The sequence below is a fragment of the Gavialis gangeticus genome, unplaced genomic scaffold, assembly GCF_001723915.1.
Source record: "Gavialis gangeticus isolate Ggan-Ray unplaced genomic scaffold, GavGan_comp1, whole genome shotgun sequence".
Classification (NCBI taxonomy): domain Eukaryota; kingdom Metazoa; phylum Chordata; order Crocodylia; family Gavialidae; genus Gavialis; species Gavialis gangeticus.
In genome coordinates this window covers 167,278,992-167,299,364 of record NW_017729024.1, presented here as the reverse complement: position 1 = coordinate 167,299,364, position 20,373 = coordinate 167,278,992, and the positions used below count along the sequence as shown (strand labels likewise).

The following is a 20,373-nucleotide window of genomic DNA, read 5'->3' as shown; positions in this document are numbered from 1 at the left end:
GCCTTCCTGACTGTATCCCCACACTGCTGGCCCATGTTCATCTTGGCATCAGTGATGACTCCAAGATCCTTTTCTGCCTCTGTACTGATGAGAAGGGAGTTCCCCAGCCTGTAAGTATGGTGCTGGCTCTTCCTCCCCAGGTGCAGCACCTTGCACTTGTCGGTGTTGAGTACCATCCTATTCTCATCCACCCACCCCTGTAAACTGTTTAGGTCCGATTGCAGCCTATTCCTCCCTTCTAGCGTGCCCACATCTCCCCACATCTTAGTGTCATCAGCAAATTTGAACAGGTGCTTTTTACCCCCTCGTCCAAGTCACTGATGAAGATGTTGAACAGTGCGGGCCCAAGGACCGAGCCCTGGGGGACCCCACTGCCCACATCCCTCAAAGTCGAACATGACCCATCCACCACCGCTCTCTGGGTGCGGTCCTCCAGCCAGCTGGCAACACATCTGACCGTGTGGGTGTCAACACCACAGCCCCCCAGTTTCTTAATGAGAATGGGGTGAGAGACAGTGTCGAAGGCCTCCTGAAAGTCCAGGAAGACGATGTCCACTGCTACCCCTGCGTCTAAGGATTTGGTGACCTGGTCGTAGAAGGCCACCAGGTTGGTCTGACAGGACCTGCCTCGAATGAACCCGGGTCCTCCTTCCTCCCTTTTTGAAGATGGGAACCACGTTGGCCCTCTCCCAGTCCTCTGGCACCACACCAGAGCACCACGAATGCTCGTACAGCTGCGCCAGGGGCCCCCCAATGACCTCAGCCAATTCCCTCAGCACTTGGGGGTGGAGATCATCTGGACCAGCTCATCTGAACACGTCCAGTCCCTCCAGACCTTCCCTGACTAGATCCTCCCTGACCCTTGGCCTGGGTGTGCCTCCCTTGGGGCCTGAGGGGGGCCTGGTGGGGAGCTGTTCAAGTCCCTGCTCAGGAAAATGGAGGCAAAGAAATCGTTAAATATGTTAGCTTTGTTGTCTGGTGTGACAACCACATTTCCTAGTGTGTCTCGCAGGGGCCCCACATTACCCGGAACCTTCTTTTTGCCCCATATGTATTTAAAAAAAGGACTTCTTGTTGTCCTTGATCCGGGAAGCTAGTCCCAGTCCCATCTCCGCCTTGGCCATCCTGACTGCCCCCCTACAGCCCCAAGCAACCGCAGTATAATCCTCCCTGAATTTATAGCCATCTAACGGGCTTGTTGCTCCGTTTAACAGGTACTTTGGTGAAATGGAAAAGTCGCTGCAAATTGACTGGGACTGGATCAAGGATCCATTTTCAAGCGCTACCAACAAAGAAATGCTGCATGGTCTGCATGCTCACGAAGACAGCAAATTGGTCGAACTGAGCAAAGACCACTTTTTACGTCAGAAGCATCAGAGTTGTGGACGAAACATCTCAAGTTTTTTGTTGGAAATTGAAACTGAATATCCAGGGCTTACTAGGAAAGCAATCAAAGTCCTGCTCCCGTTTGCAACTACATATTTAGGCAAGTCTGGGTTTTCTGCACTGCCTGCTATTAAAACAAAAAACAGAGCAAAACTGGATATGAAGGATGAGATTAGGGTTCATCTTTCTGATATTGCTCCAAGGATCAAGGAGCTGTGCAAGACCCACCAAGCCCAAGTGTCCCACTGAAATAGCAAAACTGAAATTACTTCTGGCTTATTTTTGGATTTTTTTGTTGCCTTTTTGTAATTTAAAAGTTTTAATTTTAAGACTCTTATTATTTTGATGTTAAAGGACAATCATAATAACTTTGTTATACAGCAACAAGTTTATGCAAACACTTCATTAAGAGTTGTAATACTGTTTCCTATTATGTACTAATTCAGCAGCATATCAGGCCCAAACTTGTGGCATAGCTATGTTATACATCTTTAATGCATAAATAAATAAAGCATTTAATGTTAATTAGTGTAGCCTGCCTTATATCACACAATTTAGGGGCTGTCGTCCCCCTGCATCTGGCCATCTGCCAACCCCCCCAAAGAGATCAGGAAGGATTTTCTTACTTCTGCAAGGGGTTCAGCATTGGAACAACTATCTAGAGAGAGATGGGAATCTCTTCCTTGGAAATTTTTAAGATCGGATTAGACAAATACTTGGCTGACTTGGCATAGACAAGAACGATCTTGTCTTGAGCAAAGGGTTGGACGAAATTGGGGTGGTCAACCTTTGGCATATGTGCCACAAGGGCCAAGAAGAAGATGGGAGAAGGGATAGGCAGCAGAGCAGTCAGGGGAAGGGGATCAGAGTGACACTAATTTTTGGCACACTTGCAAAAAAAAGAAGACTGCCCCCCACTAAACCAGATGACCTCCTGAGGGCCCTTCCAGCCCTATTTCTCTATGATCCCTTAGAGATATCTGATGTCATCCCAGGCTACTTGGGCTATATTAGACAAGCATCAAGCAAGGAACAGAAATCATAGTGCTCCACATCCAGACTAGTCTCGACTGTCTAAGCAGAAGTCTGCTAGATTTGCAATCGGTATTCTGTTTCTATCATCATAACCTGACACTCTGAAGGACACAAAAGAACAACAGGACTTGGGCTATTAAGTAACTTAATTCTCTCCCCCATATAAACCTCCTTGAAAGTGAAGAGCAGAGTATTTCAGGTTTGCTGGCTATTATTTTCTCCAAGAACAGCAGCTGCCAGTGGACTTAGGCAAGGATTCTGAGCTAAACTCCTACTCTACTGCAAACAAAGAGTGGATGTTAGCAGGGAGCAGCCAGAACACTGATAAGGGAACTGAAAAAACTTAAACACAAATCCCTCCATTCAGACCTGCAAAAACACAACACTATTAGCATAGGCTTGCTCATAACTCGAACTGGTATCAAACATTTAATATTATTAGAATACTGAAAACGTGTTAAATGCTTTGCCTGATAAACACGCATCAGAACAGAGGGTGGTAGAAGGGAAACAATGAGAAATAAGTGATCAAGTGGCAAATGCTGATATGTCTTGCTAGTTCCTCTTATAATATTAATTTATTAACACTAAGATTGGACTTTTTGACAAAATGTGTCAAAGGACAAATTTTAGACCTTAGAAATAAGAGAGATTGAATTTGAGGCACACATTTAGTGCTAAACTTTGGTCCTTGGCCTACCAGTTCATAAAGACTTATATAAAGTTTCCTAACACTCAGGCTTTAATCTTTAAAAATGCTATGGGAATGAGTGCAATTAACTCATCATTAAATGAGAGAGATGATAAAACAGCAATTCATAATTGTATTCTGGAAAAAATGCCTGTGAAATTCTTATACCATGGATCACTCACCCAGCTCAACAAAACAGGTAAACAATGTTTAAAGTTTGATTAAATATAACGCAATTGAAATAATCTCATGGGCTCTTCTAAACAGGAAGTTACTTGGACAAAAAACATGATTCACAGGAAAAATAACCATGCAAATGTAGCAAAACACTGCACTGAATACAAATACCCAAACAGAACGTGCAAGTAAAGGACAGGGCAAAAAGTTAAGTTGCGGTCACTGTTGCAGTCTATCCAGCTACGTACACTTACATCTTCATTCCAATCTTCTGCTGTCCATTCTTCTATTGAGTTCTTCCATGCTCCTGTTGTAGTTTGAGAAAGGAAAGAAAATTGAGTTACAAATCCCAAAACCACAGTTCAGCTCTTAAGAATTAAAGGTATACTGCCTTCCATTTCTAATTCAGATATTATATAGTATTCAGCAAAAACCTACAGTCAGGACCATGGGATGTTGTGCAAAAATGGTTTCTAGATCAATAATTTTCTGGAAGATGTATATTCCAAGTTTCATACCACCATAGGCAAGTGATTCACACTGGCTGCATAAAGAAGCAAGATCAGAAAATCCATTCAGACTTCTGATTTCTGCTTTTGGGCCCTCTCAAATCTTGCCCTGCTACCTGCTCGGGATGCTCCTTTTCCAGCCCGCCTCCGCAGCCTAGAATAATGCCAATTCCTTTTCAAGGCTATGGAAGAGAGCTTTTTACTTGAAAAACACACCCTATAATTCCTGTAGCAAAAGTGACAGCAGAGTAGATGGCCTGCCATTCCAGCAGCAGCACAGTGCTGAATTAGCACTGTCACAGGTTTTCAGAAGGAGTCTCAGACACAGACATGCTGCAAATCTATACCAATGCAACTTGGCACAGCCCTCCACGCCACTAAGTATGGGAGAGAACAACTCCAGAAAAATCTGGGATAAAACTCCACCAGTGAAAGCAACCAGTTTAAGCATCACATCTGCAACTTATGAAGGGTAGCCATTTGCTTAAGGCAAACAAGCTATTGCCTGCTCCATGCCAGCTACCAGCAAGATAAGGCCTGTTGCATGAAGGTGGCATAAAGGCTGACGGAAATTACACAGATGTCATGTATCAGCCCTCTGCGCTGTGCTGAGCCTGCAGAGATGGTACAGTAATACAGAAAGCATTTTAAATGGGTCTCTTCCAAAGTAACATTGAGGGTGCATAGTGGAGGAGAATGCAAAAATCAGAAGAGGTCTGAAGGCATCACATGCATGTGTACGGTTCTCACGGTAACAGGAACATCACTTCATGCTGCAAGCAAAGAACCAGCCACAGCAAACCACAACCAAAGTAAAATTCCAGGATTCGTCCTCTTTGATCAGATACAGCATAAAACAATGCTCCATTTGAATCGTGTGCTGCATGTGGCCATGCACTGATCAGTACATTTGGAAATAAAACCCCTTGAAGACTGTCAAACGCAGTTTGTGCCAAATGGATCAATATCGGTCGCTTTCACTTCATTCTTCTCTGCATTTTACAAAGCAGCTGTGCCACGTACCTGAGCTCGTACACCGCACCTGGCAGCGCGCCCGTCTGCCGCCTGCATAGGGCCACATTATCTGGCCTGCCAGGGCTTCCCAGGACTCAAGCGGTTAACACTGCCACTGCTCCCCCACCATCACATTTCTGGAGTGGTGAAGAACCCCCTGGGCCAGGGGTTGAGCACCACTGCCAGAGAGTGGAACCGAACATCGCTGATCTGAAAACCTTAGCAACACCACGCATGCCCCTGAGACCCAAATTATTTTGCAGGTCCTGAACAAGACAGCATCTACTACGTGTTAGCCCTGTGGAGCCATACAAAATGGTCTGAAACGACTCCCCATCACAGTACAGGAAGTCCTCGACTTATAATGTTTCGCACTTACAACCTTTGTAAATTGACACCATTTCTATTTTACGACCTCAGTTTCGACTTTACAATGCTTGACCTGACGCGAGACCACACCAACGAACAAGTTTGCTGTGTCACCCATCTCCCTGGAGGACATCTGTCCAAACTTCCTTGGACACTTTCTTTAAGAAAGCAGATGAGACACCAGAAAAACCTGCAGCCAGGACTGCTGAGAAGACTCCAGCCAAGAACCCTTCAAAAAAGTCCAACCAAGAGCCCTTCAAAAAGTCCAGCAAAGGCACTTCAGAGAAGTTCTTCCAAATCAATAGGATTGCTATTTACAATATAAATACATTAATGTAGCTATACGACTCATCTATAATTGATTGAGTACAAAATTTTGGGTTGTTTTTGGTGAAAATAAGGTATTGGGCCTTGGTTCAGGAACCAATCCCCCATTTATAACATCATTTCCTATGGGGAAAAAATGGTTCTGAGTTACAACATTTCGAGTTAAGATACGGTTTTCAGAAACCAGTTGTGTTGTAAGTCTGAGGACTGCCTGTACACAAAATAACCTTTAACTGGAACTGTGGGCGTGCTTATATATGAATCTGTCAGGCCTCAAAGTGTTAGACAAACTCACAGGCTAACCTACGTCTCCAGATGTTTTAGAAAAAAGGAAGTGCCTAAGGAGTACACTTTAGGTCATGGAAATTAGTAGTCTTTGGTTTCTCTCTCCAGGCCAGTGCAAGAATGTTCCCTACGGCATATATTTCTTGCCTTCATTACCTCTCTTTCCTTAAGAGCACATCCTACTGTCTGTCAGTCTTGCTTCGATCGTAAAAGGTCTTCATAGCAAGGCCCCTGCATTTTGTGTCTGGTGTCAGCACTTTAATAGCAGTGCTCCATGTGTTTTGTCTAGTCTTGTTTTGCAGAACCTGAGCACTGTGGCTTCCACCACTCCCCTTGGGAGATTATTCCAAAACAGATCTCTCAGTTCAGACATTTCCCTGACATTCAAGGCAATCAACGCATCTCCCCCATGCCCTCCACAATTCTTGGTAGCTTAGCCAAGATGCACATATTTCATTCTCACTTTTGCTTCCAACAAGAATCCTGTCAGCCTCAATTACATTGTGGCTCTGCTCTAAATTAACTCCCATTTACTAACAACTGTCCAGGCACTGAAGGCCCTTGGAACTGTGCAACAGTCTGACTTAGCCACCAGAACAGTAGTTTTTGTCATGTGCCAGTGCCGGTGGAGTCCAAAATTCACTCTGGTGTTACTGTCACCATTGTACCCTGTGATCTCTTATACTTCTCTCCACACTATGGCATACAAAGACACAAGATATTGCTACTGATCAGCATCTTTCTACTAAAAGTTGATAGCGTGCATTTCTAAGTACATTCATTGTGCAAACTACCTGAGATTTTCATCTGCGGTCCATTCTATTCCTTCTGTAAAATCTGATTTATCTTCTTGGTAGCAACTCCAAGAGCCAGTAAAAAATGTGTTACGTTACATATTCCTGGTACAATTTCAGCTTTTTTCCCTTGTCTTCTCTCACCAAATCTTTGGATTTTTTTTTTTTTTTTAAATATTCCCAACATCTGTTAGCTTGAATTAGAGCCCCAAAAAACTCATGTTATCCCTGTCTCTGTTTCTGACCTCCCGCGCATTCTTTTGTATTAATAGTCACCCCTGTTGCTTGCAGCCAGTCCCAATTTTGTATAAACTGCAAATTTCTTTTAACTGCTCCTTCCATTTTCACAATGGACCAAAACCAACCCCTGCAGCTTCTCTGCCACATCATTAACTCCATTCTCCAAGACTGATGCATTGTGATTTATTGCTCTCTTTGTTTGTAGCTCTTCAGTTTCAAAGTCATTTGAGGATGCTTGCATCCAAGACAATTTGTATTAAAATTTAGCAGCAAACTCATAAGGCACCATACAACATACTTCACTAAAGTACAGCCAAAATCTTGTCGTCCCTGACTTGCGAGCCCATTTAGAAAGCAATTGCACCTTCCTTTATATACATCCATGCTGCTTAGTGCTTGGGGTTCTATTATCCTTGATGCTTACAGGTTTCTTGCAACAAATACCAGTAGTAAGAGTGTGTTGCAGGGCTGATAAAAATCAATTTTTCCCAAGAATGGGGATTTTTTGCATCTAAGCAGGATTTTCAATTTTATTTACAATCAGAATAAAAACTGCTCTAAAATGAAATCTGAACTGAATTCCCAATATGTTCCCTAAACATTTCAGTAAAAATATCCTAAATCCGTGAGCCACCAACAACTGAGTAAGTATTGCTGCATGATTTTCTATAGAAGGGAAGAATTAGGGACATAACGTATCTCCTAAGGTCAAGCGTTAAACGCATGGTGCAACTGGCCATGTACTGTTGAAAGGGGCTGATCCTGTGGGGGCAGCAAAAAGATCTACCAAATCTAATGTAGAGGCTCTGATCAATTTTAAGTCTACATGTTTTTATAACAATAAATGAGAATGAAAATGAAACTCTCTACAAGCCAGTGGAAAAGTTAAGATGATTAAGAGAAAGACTTTCCACTTCATCATTTATTTTAATAAAAAAAGGGGGGAGGGGAGGAGAAGATCAATCCACTACGATGCCTTGGATACAATGCAAGAGGAATCTCATACAGTGCTGAGGACTGACCACTACTCCAAATCTGAATATTTGGTTTGCATTTTTAAATGGTTTACGTAATGTACCTTTCTACAGGAAAAAAAAAAAAGACAGCAAAGAAAAGCAATATGAATACCTTCCTTTGATTACTGGCATGAATTTTAGCTATATTTATGTTCTAAAACTATGCAGGGGACTCCTCCTGTTCTCGCTCTTGCTTATGTTTTATCCTCTTGGGACTGGCTGGCTTTTCTTGAGGCATCCGGAGACATCTTCTGCACAGCCTTTTCTAATTTCTCCAGCTTATAACTAGGGCACCTTTAAGTGCACACAGAAGAGTACATGGATATCACAAACCAAGACATTTTTAAGAGGCTGGAAACTTGTGAGCTGAACACACAAAGCACCTGGAAAAAAACTGAGTGGAGATTTGAAGGGCAACTTTTAGTAAGATGAAAGGGCCTTTTCCAGTCACTGTTGGGAGCTGATTACACTAAAGCACCGAAAAAGTATTCAGTGCACAAGCAGCACCCACGCAGGGATCTGGTGCAGAATAGCTAATATGCACTACATTTACCAACTCACTCACTTAGCTACAGCTTCCCCAAATAAACCACCTTTACTCTTCAAGTCACTGTCCTATTCAGAACGACTATTTCCAAGGGCTCCAAAGTTCCCTCCCCTCCACCTGCCTGATGCTCGTCAGCTTTCTATATTCTCAAAATCTGCTTCCCTCAGATCTAGTACCATTGAGATCAACATGTGCTGGCCCATTCAGAGACACGTGCACATATTAAGACCAAGCTCTCAAGTACCAACAGTTTTCTAGTCATTCCCTCCATCCTTGGAAGGTAGATAAGGGTGTCTGCCTAGATCACCAAGTTGTCATCCTTCTCACTTACAATATTAGGTTCTCTGTATTTAGCTATTCTTGTTATCCAGATGTCTGGAAGGTTTTCGTCACTGGCACATAAGCATATGCCTACAAACACCAGGAAGTAATCAAGTGTTCTTCTAGCTGCCTACTTTACTCTCCTTTCCCCACTTCCTATATCTTTTCCCTTCTTCCTTCAGGTAGGTTCTTGCTGACAACCTACCTCCAAGCAGGCAATCACCAATTCTGGGCAGAAGCATTTTCAAAACATTTAACATGGCTTCTTTCTACTGCTTGAAAAAAATTTTTTTGAACACACAAAGTGAAGTACATTAACAACTCATTTGCACAAACTGATCCCAAATACCTCATTTTGGAAATGCATAGCGGGCTCTGAGCCAAGTAAAAATCTCTTCTTTACATGTAGAGGAAAGCCTGCCTAACAAGCCCCACTGGCTTTGAACACAGGCTGTTATTATTTCGTTAGCCACAGCCGCAGTGGAGAATGCTGAATTCAGAAAGCTACTCATTCCTCTGTTAAGTGAAGCTGAAAGCTTCCATCTTGCAACGCTTGCTTTCTGGTATCAGATGTTTCCTTTACATGTAACAGAAGAGAAAGTGCCAAGATCTGTCTTCTAGGTGACCCTAATATTTCAGAGGGACCCCACAAAAAGCCATCCTTTATTGTTTCCTACCATTTGCTGGACAGTAGTAACACAAGTGGAATTTCTTCAATATGACATGGGACACCTTTTGTCCTCATCTCAGCTCTGGTGTGAAACGCCAGAGGCAGCATGCTAGCCTGTTCATTTTCAGTTCACTTAAGTCACTGGACAAGACAATTCACTTTTTCTCAATTGGTTCCTCTTTCTGACCACCATGTCTAGTCAGCAATACATATTCTGCTAATGCAGCATCTTAAAAAGTTTGTGTCTAAAGTACAGACTGTGCCTTTGCCAACATTTTATGGCCTACTGATATTTTCAGCCATCCCTCTTCTCTTGTAAGAGGGGAGAACCTTGTCTTTATCTTCCTGTATAGTAAGGATAAGAATTTCAAAAGAACTTAAGAGCACAAATCTTGAGGAATTTGAATGGGATTTATGTATTTGGCCACTAGGGTGTTTGGGAAAATGTCACCTGTGGAAGACTATCAACATATTCCCCAGCTGAATACTGCTTCAAATAGATGCAATCTTCAACAACTTTTGATTCATGGGGACTTGTAAAACAGAGCTCCTCTTTGTCTAACCTGAGGGTTGTGAGCAAAGAGCCATCTGAGGCTGAATCACCTCAGTAGTAAGTCAGACAAATGAATAACCTACTCGCTATGCCACGTGAGAAGCATTAAATATTTTCAGTGGCTAATGAATAACATCAGCAGAGCCATCCATTTAACAGCCGTTTGCTGCAGGTTTTTGTTCCAACTCTTCCACTTTAAAAAGCATCTTACCAGTTCCATCATCTGCATCATTCTGACCAGTCTCCCAAATCTCTGGTTTTGTTCCAAAACCATCAGTAGCAGAAGACTCTGTGTAATCTGCAGGGTTAAATGTCCTAGGATTTAAAAATGTGGAAGTGAGAGAAATACACAAAGTGACTACAAAAAGCAGGCAGTGAGCAAACACCCCAATTCACCATCAAAGCCTGTATTAGATTTCTACACAACTCATCCTTCCATATACGGCGATTTTGATCACGGGCGTTTTTCTAAAAAAGTCATTTTCTTTTTTACTTCCAGTAATTGGAGGAAACAAATCAGGACTATATCAAAAACACACTGTAAAACAATCTGAGCAAAAACTAGCTCCTAGGAAGTAATAACAGCATGCAGACCATTCACCTTCTCATTAAACACTAGTTTATGCTCACAGCTTCAAGCTTCTGTCAATTGTTCATTTCTCAGCAGGGTATTTACTGATGAGAAACCCATGCCGTATGCTTTTAGGGTGCCAGATTGGTGTAGAACAACACTCAGTGCACCAAAAATGCATTGAAACACCTATGGAAGCCTGAAGCGCTTTGTTGTCTCAGATGCAACCTCAAGGTGATCTGGAAACGCATTTCTGAAGACAGGTTTAATTTTCAGCCTCTCTTGCACTGAAGTTGAACGAAAAGAAGGAGGCACGGAGGACTGTAAGGTGGGCCAAAAGAGAAGAGAGGAAGAAAGCTGACTTTTGGTTATAACGATGCCACTAATATTTCATAAAAAAGAAAGATGGCAACAGGCAATGTCCACAACAGACAAGAGTTTCATGGACTGTTGTACAGATTGGTTCACTCTAGCCACATCTGTTTACAAACACACAGCTGCCAAGCAGTATTAATGGACAGGAAGCAATTACCACTGCTGTTCATCTGTCGCTGCCCAAAAGCCATGCTCCCCATACACATCACTTACCCCATGCCTTGGGCTGAAAACCTTCCTGCTCCTCTCCCTCTGCCACGTCCAAACCCTACAGGGAAAAAACATCATTTACACAGCATCAGCACTGACGGATTGATCCGTGACCTGTATCAGAGGGAAATACTGGGTTTGAGGAAGAAAGCTATGGTGAGGACATCACATTGATTTTCCTGAGAGTAAAAACCATGTTCTAATAGACACAAATAAGCCAGTTCATCTTAATACTCAGTATGATACTAAAATGGAAAAGCTTCCAACCCCTTTTCAAATTTTCAGGAGATCAGATGTTATATGCAAAACAGCATGTGGCAGTGCTATTACTGAACATGTATCAGTTAACTCAGACCTGCATAACCCACAAAATCAAATGGGGCAGGGAATAAAAGAATAACAAAAAAAAACTCCTCAGTCCAGAATTGTGCGTCTGGCATGGAGATTTATAACTATACAACTAAGTATGGCATACAATCCTCATTCTTAGCATCTATCTTTCTTTTTGATGGACTCTAATCCTACACAACAAACCCCAGCTTACACTTCTCTTCTGTCCTGATCTTAAGGAACTCCCTCATTCTTTTACTGCAAGAGCTGGCAAGCCTTTGCCACTGTAGATGGGCTGGAGCTTGCAACCCACCTTCCTGCTGCCACAAATCGATGATCCCCATGGCCCTTCTTCCATCCCCCCCAACAAACCTGCCTCAACATACCCTCGCCGCAGATCCCTGGCCCCTCTGCAGCAAGGATAAGCACAGGCATGAGAATGCAGCACGGAGCGTTGCAGAGGCTTAGCGTAGCTCTAGCTGCCTTCAGGCCAGGCTGAGCCTTCACAGGCTGGATGTTACAACTTTCCGGGCCAGATCAGTATGTTGCTATCCTTGCTCTACTGTACCAACTACAGCAACCCTGACACCCCATTTCCTTCTCCCACTCCTGCTTCTTGGTGTTCCCCCCACCCTAAGTTGTCCCTTACACCTGCACAATTTTTCCATTTCCAAGTCACAAGTCTCACCTTATTCCAACCCTTTTCATGATGGACACAAAAAAACAAATTTACAATACGTTAATTTATCCCCTACTTTGGGTTTCCCATTACAACCTGCATTCTTGATATTGGCCTCACATGAAGCTGCTGGGTATAGGCACCACCTTTACCATCACATCTTGCACAGCACTGTCCACATACTGGAATGATGGTTCATAGTACTCAAACCTCAGAGCAGCCTGCTTCCTAGGTACAGTATGTTTCCATAGGCAGTTTTCATTCTTTTTTGCTCTCTGTAACTGAGGTTTTGCACATTTTGAAAAAAAGAGTCTACAGCTTCCACTTTGCCTAACAGAACATTTGGAGCTTAGTTTCCCAGCTACATAGCAAGGGATTATCTGTTTTATACAAGATGTAATTACATGTTACCAAAAAAGAAATCTTTTAAGTTGTGCCAAATTGCAGGACAAGCATGGATTTGCAGCACTGATCTGCACTGTAAGTATTTAGGGCTCCCAAGCACAAGTTCCTAGAAGACCTGGAACTGCTTATCTGCATAAGTACAGAAGTTAAAGCTTTCTTAACCACACTACCTGCCCTCGCCTCACCACATCAGGCATCAGAAACTTGGACCACGACTACTTATTGCTGGTATAGGAGCTCCTCAGCCTTGCTCTAGCTATTCTACTGATGGCAACGAGCTTGTACAGACAAACTAAACATTCTAAAAGCACCTTTAAGGAAGTCCAGAGAAGGTCAAAAATCACAGTGCAGAAACAGCTGGATCATATGCATCCAAATGGCTCACAACCCACTTCATTCACGAAGGCTTGCCAAGAGAAGAACAAGCAGCACAGCTGTTTGCTGAAGCGTGTATGATCCCCGGCTGGTTTGCAAAGGCTACAGAACCTCACCCCTGCAAATCATCCAAGCTCCACTGTATAAGTGTTCAGCTACAGGAACTAGTTTGAAGTTATTAGGGAACTGTCCCGTCAACTGGAAGTGTCCCACTGCATTTGGCAAGGGCTAAAATGCCTGCTGCATGCAGGCTTCAAAGCTTTCTCAGCAATATTCTGTACGTTGAAAGAAATAAAGTCTTTGCATGTTTATTCACAGGACTACTCGGGGAGTTTGGAGCAGACGGATAATTTTGGATTGAAGCAGAGACAGATTTTAATAACTAGGACAAACAGAGGGGTTAAAGTAACTCCCAGTTTGGCCAGAGAAAGGCAAAGCAATCTACACGTCATCTTCATCACCACCAGCAGCCCCGCCCCTCAGTGCTGATTGGCAGAGAGGCCTGGGAGGAGGAGGGACAAGTGGGTAGCTGCCATCTTGGTTGCTGATGTGGCTCCACCCATAGGGGCCGATTGGTGGAGAGGCCCCAGCAGGGGGAGAAGCAACCAGGGGGCAACCACCATCTTGTCTGCTGCCCACCATGCCACCCCGCCAGCCTTTCCCTCTTGGCAGTGAGGAATTCTGGCTCCCACTGGGGAGCCAGCATTTTATTTTTATTAAAGGTGGGTTTTTTTGTTGTTGATTTCATGGACAATCCTGGATTTCACAGTTTCTGCAAAATCCATGAAACTGAAAATTAAGTAGGTCCCTAGGGAGAGGTCACTCTAGATCTGCCTGGTTCATTGCTCTCCCTCTAAAGCATGCACCCCTGCCACTGTCGGAGACAGGACACTGGCTAGATAGACCACGGGTTTGATCCCACTTGGCACTTACGTTTTTAGCAAGAGGTGCTTCAGCTTGTACAGAAAATTGTAACAGCAGCTACAGATTCCCACATTCCATGTCGGGAAAATATTTAAATATACCGTTCCTTAGCAATGACAAAGATCACTGTATTGGTGAGATCTTGATGATGTGATACAGCATCCTCAGGGGCAGGGGGGGAGAATCAGACTCTTAATGTTATTTTTATCAAGTCCTCTTGCACATATTTTACTCCACTCAAAGTACACTACAATGGTCAATGTTTTCAAAACACATCACCAGTTTTTGTTGGCTACACAAGAGAGAATTCTGTTGCCATTAATTTCCATCTGCCAAAAAACAGAGAAGGAATGACACTGCAGCAGCACATTTTCAATCTCTCAGTGAGACTGCCTGAATGGCTCTTGCTACAATTAATCAGCATATTGAGCACAAACCCAACAATGGAGGCACTTACAAAGAATAAAATTACAGCTCTGATTGCCACTTGCAACCCTGCATGACACTTCTTCAGCTTCCCTTACACTTGGATCTGTGAACAACGGGTTGAAGTGTCAGCCAAATCATCCCTACCCATCTCTCTCTCAGGAAGTCAGCAGCGGAAAGTTGTTTTTTGGTTGGGTTTTTTTTAAAGTAGATTCTGCTTAAAATCCTTGCCAATTTCTTCCTTATGTCGTTAATCTTTTTGCTCACTTTGACATTTTACTTTATTTTGTTCCCACTTCTCTCTCTAGCACTAACTGAGCCAGGTGGTCTTCTGTTCCCCGACACATCTCATGCTCTTAACTAGCTGCACACCAGCTGTAGCTGGGTTGGCTAGCAATAGAAGTTGGTTTTTTTTTTCCCATAGCATCCAAGCTGGAAGTAGCAACACACCTAAAGCCAGTAAGGTGCTGAACCATCTCCACCTGCAATGAAGTCTACCAAGAATTTATGACACTGATTTTAACAGAACCAAGCCCTGGTGTGGTTTGGTGGTTGGACCCAATGTCCAGTTGAGATGTCATCCCCCAACAGAAAACCTCACTGAATTAGAGCATGATGCAGCCATTAACATTCATAGTCTGAGATGAACTAATTCCAGGCACTGCTGGCAGCCTATTTCTAGGTAAACCAAATTAGCCTAATTTCAGGCATGGGAACAATGGATCTAATGAAGTTCGGTCCCTTCAATCTGACACATGTGGCTTTCTTCCTAGCCTGACAAACAGGTTTCAGAGAGATAACTTGAAGGGTATGAAATAAATCTAGAAACAGCAGAAAGGAAAAGAAAATGAAGCCTGAAAAACTCTTTAAAATCCTTAAGATTTCTATTTATTTTTCGCAGGCCAAGTCAGACAAAACTGATACTTTAATGAGAGCCCTTAGTTTAGTTCAGCACCTTCAGAAACAGGGTGATCAGATGAAAGGACTAAAATCTTGTTTTGAACTGACGAGAAAGGCTTAGTACAGAAAGTTTACGTTCAAAGTAATCCACCTTGCCAAGTAAAAAGAAAAGAGAGGAAAAAAAATCTAAACACCGAAATTATTTGTTCTTTACTAAGCAGAGAATTTGTCTGTGCTAATTACTGTCCGGCTAGGGATGTCAGATCTGTTTTGTATGCTGCTTGTTACTACAGTAACCATTTTTGCAGGAGGCCTTCATGAACAAGCTTTTAAAAAAAACCTCTAAAATCAGATTAAGAGAAAAAGATTTATTTTGCAGAGCCAGGCACTTCAAAAAAAATGAGCCACACATCAGAAGTCAAGACGTAAACATATTCAGCCTCCTAACTTCAAATGCAGAACCAACTGCATGTGAACCAAACATTTCAGCTTGCGGCCTCCAGAATGTTTCCCCTGAGTTCATATGGCTTGGAAAGACCAACGCCAACCCTATGAAAGCAGAGCCTGGCTCCCACTGCGTTTGGGTTTTAAAATAAGAAAATGCCAAGACATGTTTCTGGTTTCAAAAGCTAAACTTAACCGGGATCCCAGAAAGTGATTTAAAGGGATTCTTCAGGTACCTTAGGCCCAAAATTTAGGTTTAATAAAAGCAAGAGCCCTTTCCACATTGAGAGGCAGGGGGACTGGGGTTGGATTTTTTGGGGGGTGGGGGGCATTTGTTACTAAATATCCCCCTTTCCTGGCATAATATCTGCATTCCAAATATCGCTCTGGAAAAGCATCAGGAAATACTCTACTTTAAAAAAAAAAAGGACAATGAACAGAAGTGAAACTGGACAAGGGAATTTTTTTTCCATACTTTGTGAAGTGTCACAAGCAGACAGGCAGCCCAGCAAGACCTGCATTTGTAAAGCTGCCTCAGTGCTAATTCTCAAGTGTCATGCATAACTCAAATAAGGAAATGTTTGAAGAACTAGGTTATTTAACCCGATGGCAAACCAGTTCTCCAGCCTTCCTTCACTAGGTTCCTTTTGAAAAAAAGGAAAAAAATGTTATTTATTAATGAATCCAACTTGTCAAACAGATCTGACATTTAAAGATGCACCCAATCCCCTAAAATGGGAGTGCTCAAACTCAGGCCCACAGGCCAGATGCAGCCCATTGTACCATGTCATCTGGCCCATGGGGCTCCCTATGCATCTGAAAATTTGGCAGCAGGAGACAAATGGCATCATTCCTGGACTGCCTAATCTCTGGACCCAGGGCAAGTCCCAGGCCCTGCGTGCAGGATCCAACACCCAAACACAGCATACAGGGCTGGACCCCAGGGCCCGATCCTGGAGTGCAGGGGCTGGTGCCAGACTCCCAGAACCCAATCTTGGCATGAGGGTGCAGAAGGCAGCAGTGCCAGCATCCCAAACCCCAATTCTGGAGCTCAGGAGCTGGGAGAGGGCAATGCCAGGCCCACATAACCCAATTCCAGTGTGCAGGGTGTGGTTCCAGCACTCCAGGACCCAATCCCAGTGCATGAGGGTGGGCAGCACTGGGCTCCAGAGTCCAATCTGGCCTGCAGACAGCTCCAAGCTATTCATCTGGCCCACAGGGCCAAAAGGGTGAGCACTCCACTGCCCTAAAATACACATAATGACAAATATTTATCTTTCATCAACACTGCTTGTTATAACTCAGTCAGGAAGTAGTTGCAACAAAGTAGTAATGTCTAGTAGTACTATAATGCTACTTAGAGCTAAATTAAATTTATTCAAAGAACCTCAGGCTTGAAGATCAGATGAAGACTGACAGCCCTGCTACGTTGTTGCTTCATTCCTTGACTCCATTCCAAGCCATAGATTATGTCCCTGCTTATCAAGCAAAGATTAAGGGCTGAGCAGCAGCACCACTCCAGCTGGGCTACATCATAACACAGACCCTGTGATGTGCTTTTGCTTTCTACTAATCAGCCAGCAATGCAAATCTGCTCCAAAACCCCTCTCTTGCATGCCATTACACCAACCAGCACCAGTTGTATACTGTAAACCTATCAACATGTGCAGTGCATATTGTTAGAGGAAATGTCACAGCATTGATCACAGCAGCTCTGCTAGATAATAATGAGACAGTCAACAGCCCTGAGGGAGAAATAGCCGGTGCAAAGAGTATTCTGTAAGGAGCTATGCCACTTTCTGTGATCAGCACCATCCCTTTAAAAGACATTACTCCCCTATAAAGAAGTAATACGATGGCCCAGCAGTCTTCCCTTAAAAGAAGGGCCAGTAAGACTACTGCAGCCCGAGAAGGTAACTTAAATATGGAGGGAGAGATGAACTGCATTGTTCAGACATTAACTGACCCCCGAATTTGCATCAGGTACCTACATTCCAACATGACAAGTGCATCAGAAGTGCTGTGCAAGATGCCTTTCAGTACTGTTATTACAGGATTACATGAAATGAAGGATCTGGGCTGATCGCAAAGAACCAATTTGCTCTCCACTGAGAGAGCAACTTTATCCTTGGTTTCAACTCCCTTGACTTAAGATAGCAGCAGGAAGGCAGTTTTTATTGCACCATGCTGGCAGGAATACTACTAATATACCAGGAAGGAGAGATCCAGGAAGACCTATTAGTGAAGGAGGGAAGTCTACAATGGCGAGCAGTGCCAGCAGGTTTCACAAACTACCTTCGTAAAATAAAATTGGGAATTTTTCCCCCTTTAAAATGATTTTGAGGACATATGGACAGTTTATCATGGATACTTGAGAACTATAGGTGGCCATTCATTAAGTTAGTACCTGTAGGCAAATATTCAGCATACGGTACTTGTCAGATACATAAGGACCATACAAACCAAAACAGCGAACCATGCTTGGCTGAGGCCACCCCTTGTGTGTGGGAGGTCTGCTAGTTGCATGTTAACAATTATTAAATGTCTCAGACTAAGAAAGGTACAGTACCTATCTACACATCCATACTGCATTCATTCTCAGTGTTGCCTCAAGGTCTAGACAAGTGATTCTCTAGTAGGGTCACATGAGATCCTTCTAGGGATACCATGAAATATGAGCACTCTTAGGTGTGCCACACCTACACAATTCATAGACATTCGGGCGGGAAGGGACCCCAGAAAATCATCGAGTCCAGCCCCCTGCCCCAGGGGCAGGAAGTCAGCAGGGATCATAGGATCCCAGCAAGATAAACATCCAAACGTCTCTTGACAGCATTCAAAGTAGGTGCTTGAACCACCTCCGGCAGCAGTCTATTCCAAACCCTGGGGACTCAGACAGTAAAGAAGTTCTTCCTTATGTCCAGCCTGAAACTGTTATGGAGGAGTTTGTGACCATTCGACCTTGTCATCCCTTGGGGCGCTCTGGTGAACAAACATTCCCCCAGATCCTGGTGAACTCCCCTAATAATCTTATAGGTGGCCACCAGATCACTCCTGAGCCTGCGCTTTTCCAGGCTGAAGAGTCCCATGATAATTCCCCTGAAAATTCACACGATAAATGCAGAGATTTCAATAGGAATCTATAACATCTAATTCATATTGTGGTTATTCATGCATATATTCCCTAGTTTGTCTAAAAACGGTGTCCAGTAATACTATTTTTATGCATATTAATTTGTAACATACCCCCGGTCTGGAGTACCACCAGCCGGCTTTTACTGAAATTGTAACAACACATCCTACTCTGCACAGGTACCTTTATCCATACACCTTGCCTGCTTTTTGCCAATTTATATGCACAAGCTAGTTATGTCTGTACACTGTTCTGGAAACCACGTGCCCTCATTTCCTTCTACTTCTCTAAGGAGCAGGGTTGACTACAGATTAACTGTTACTATCATGTGTCTTTGAACATGCGATTATTAACAGCTATTATGCCAGGGATAGAGATTACTGTGAAAATGTTCTGTGCCTATGAAATGAGTGGTATGCTATGTATTGCTTTTATTAGCACTGCTGTTAAGAAAGATACTTCTGCAACAGACATTTCTCTTCCAACCCATGAGATACCTGTACTTCCCATGTCCACTCGAAGTCCTCCTACCCTGCACAACCCTAGAAAATTCAGACTCCCTTTGATCTTCAAGTCCTCTATAAATCTACCCCTTTCCCTGATCTCCAGATTCCTCCCCTATACCTCTTAACCCTTCTGTCTTCCTCTGGCTCCCTCTACCACAACCCTACCATGCTATCTTCCCTGCTGGCTCACAGAAAGAAAACCTGAGAAGCACAGTGCTCCCAAAAAGATACAAAGCAGAGATGATGCTATGAGCATTACTGGGAGAATCCACTCACCAAGCTGCACTCCAACTATGATTTCTAAGGGAAGAGCCCTGGACTGCCCTAGACATCACAGTTGCACACACAGCAACTCCACAGCAACACCTTCAAACCTGACCTTTGAGGGCAGTGAGGAGGCAGTGGAATTCCTTAAACCAGTGTTTCTCAACTAGTGGGACATGTCCCACTGGTCAGATGCAAAGGTCATGTAGGTGGGTCTTTTAACATCCTTAAACATTTCCATTCATGATTAATATAATACTAAAGTGCATGAAAATGTGAAAATACACTTCTTGGAAAAGTGGGGTTTTGTTTTTATCATGGTGGGACCAGGGGTTTTTGACAAAATGGTTGGTGGGATGCAAGGTGCAAAAGATTGAGAACCGCTGCCTTAAACCAGCAAGTTATTTAGTGCTTGTATCCCGATAACTGCATATGCCTGGGATAACTGGCAGATCTTGAACACATTAGTTTGCATCTGAACATGCCAAACAGGCTTGTGCACATTGTTCAAGTCACTTTGAAGCCAGCCATTTAACAGGAACCAAATTAGTTCTGTCTTAAATTCTGATGGAATCAAACGGCACAGGCTGTGCTTTTCAAGTACCTCGTCATTAACAAATATAAAAATGACCTGTTATCATCTTGTCAAAGCACAAGTACCAACAGGAACAGACCAGCAACTCATCCTTACCTCTCCCACGGCCACGCTTGCCACGGTCCGAAGGCCTGTCTCCTTGACTGCTGTCCACTCCATTCTCTTCTGCTCTAACTGGGGACAAAAAACCGGAACACTGTCAAGGAATGGCATTTTATCTGAATATCTGTAAAGATTAAGAACATAAGGATTTTCATAGATCCATCTAACCCAGTATCCTCTCTCTCACAGTGACAGAGTGT

At 43.3% G+C, this 20,373-nt stretch overlaps 1 protein-coding gene across 10 annotated transcripts in view; it reads right to left on the bottom strand.

Moving 5' to 3' along the window:
• UBAP2 (ubiquitin associated protein 2) overlaps nt 1-20,373 on the bottom strand; it is a 149,467-nt gene that overhangs the window by 64,651 nt on the left and 64,443 nt on the right. For 6 of the 10 annotated variants that reach the window (XM_019518081.1, XM_019518080.1, XM_019518075.1 and 3 more), the window contains exons 6-9: nt 20,168-20,245; nt 11,094-11,148; nt 10,146-10,249; nt 3,538-3,596 (exon numbers count right to left, since the gene is read on the bottom strand). In XM_019518081.1, the coding sequence (XP_019373626.1) occupies nt 3,538-3,596; nt 10,146-10,249; nt 11,094-11,148; nt 20,168-20,245 (296 nt within the window). The remainder of the gene's footprint in view (nt 1-3,537; nt 3,597-10,145; nt 10,250-11,093; nt 11,149-20,167; nt 20,246-20,373) is intronic. The other 4 variants (XM_019518077.1, XM_019518085.1, XM_019518078.1 and 1 more) reach the window with 3 other exon arrangements.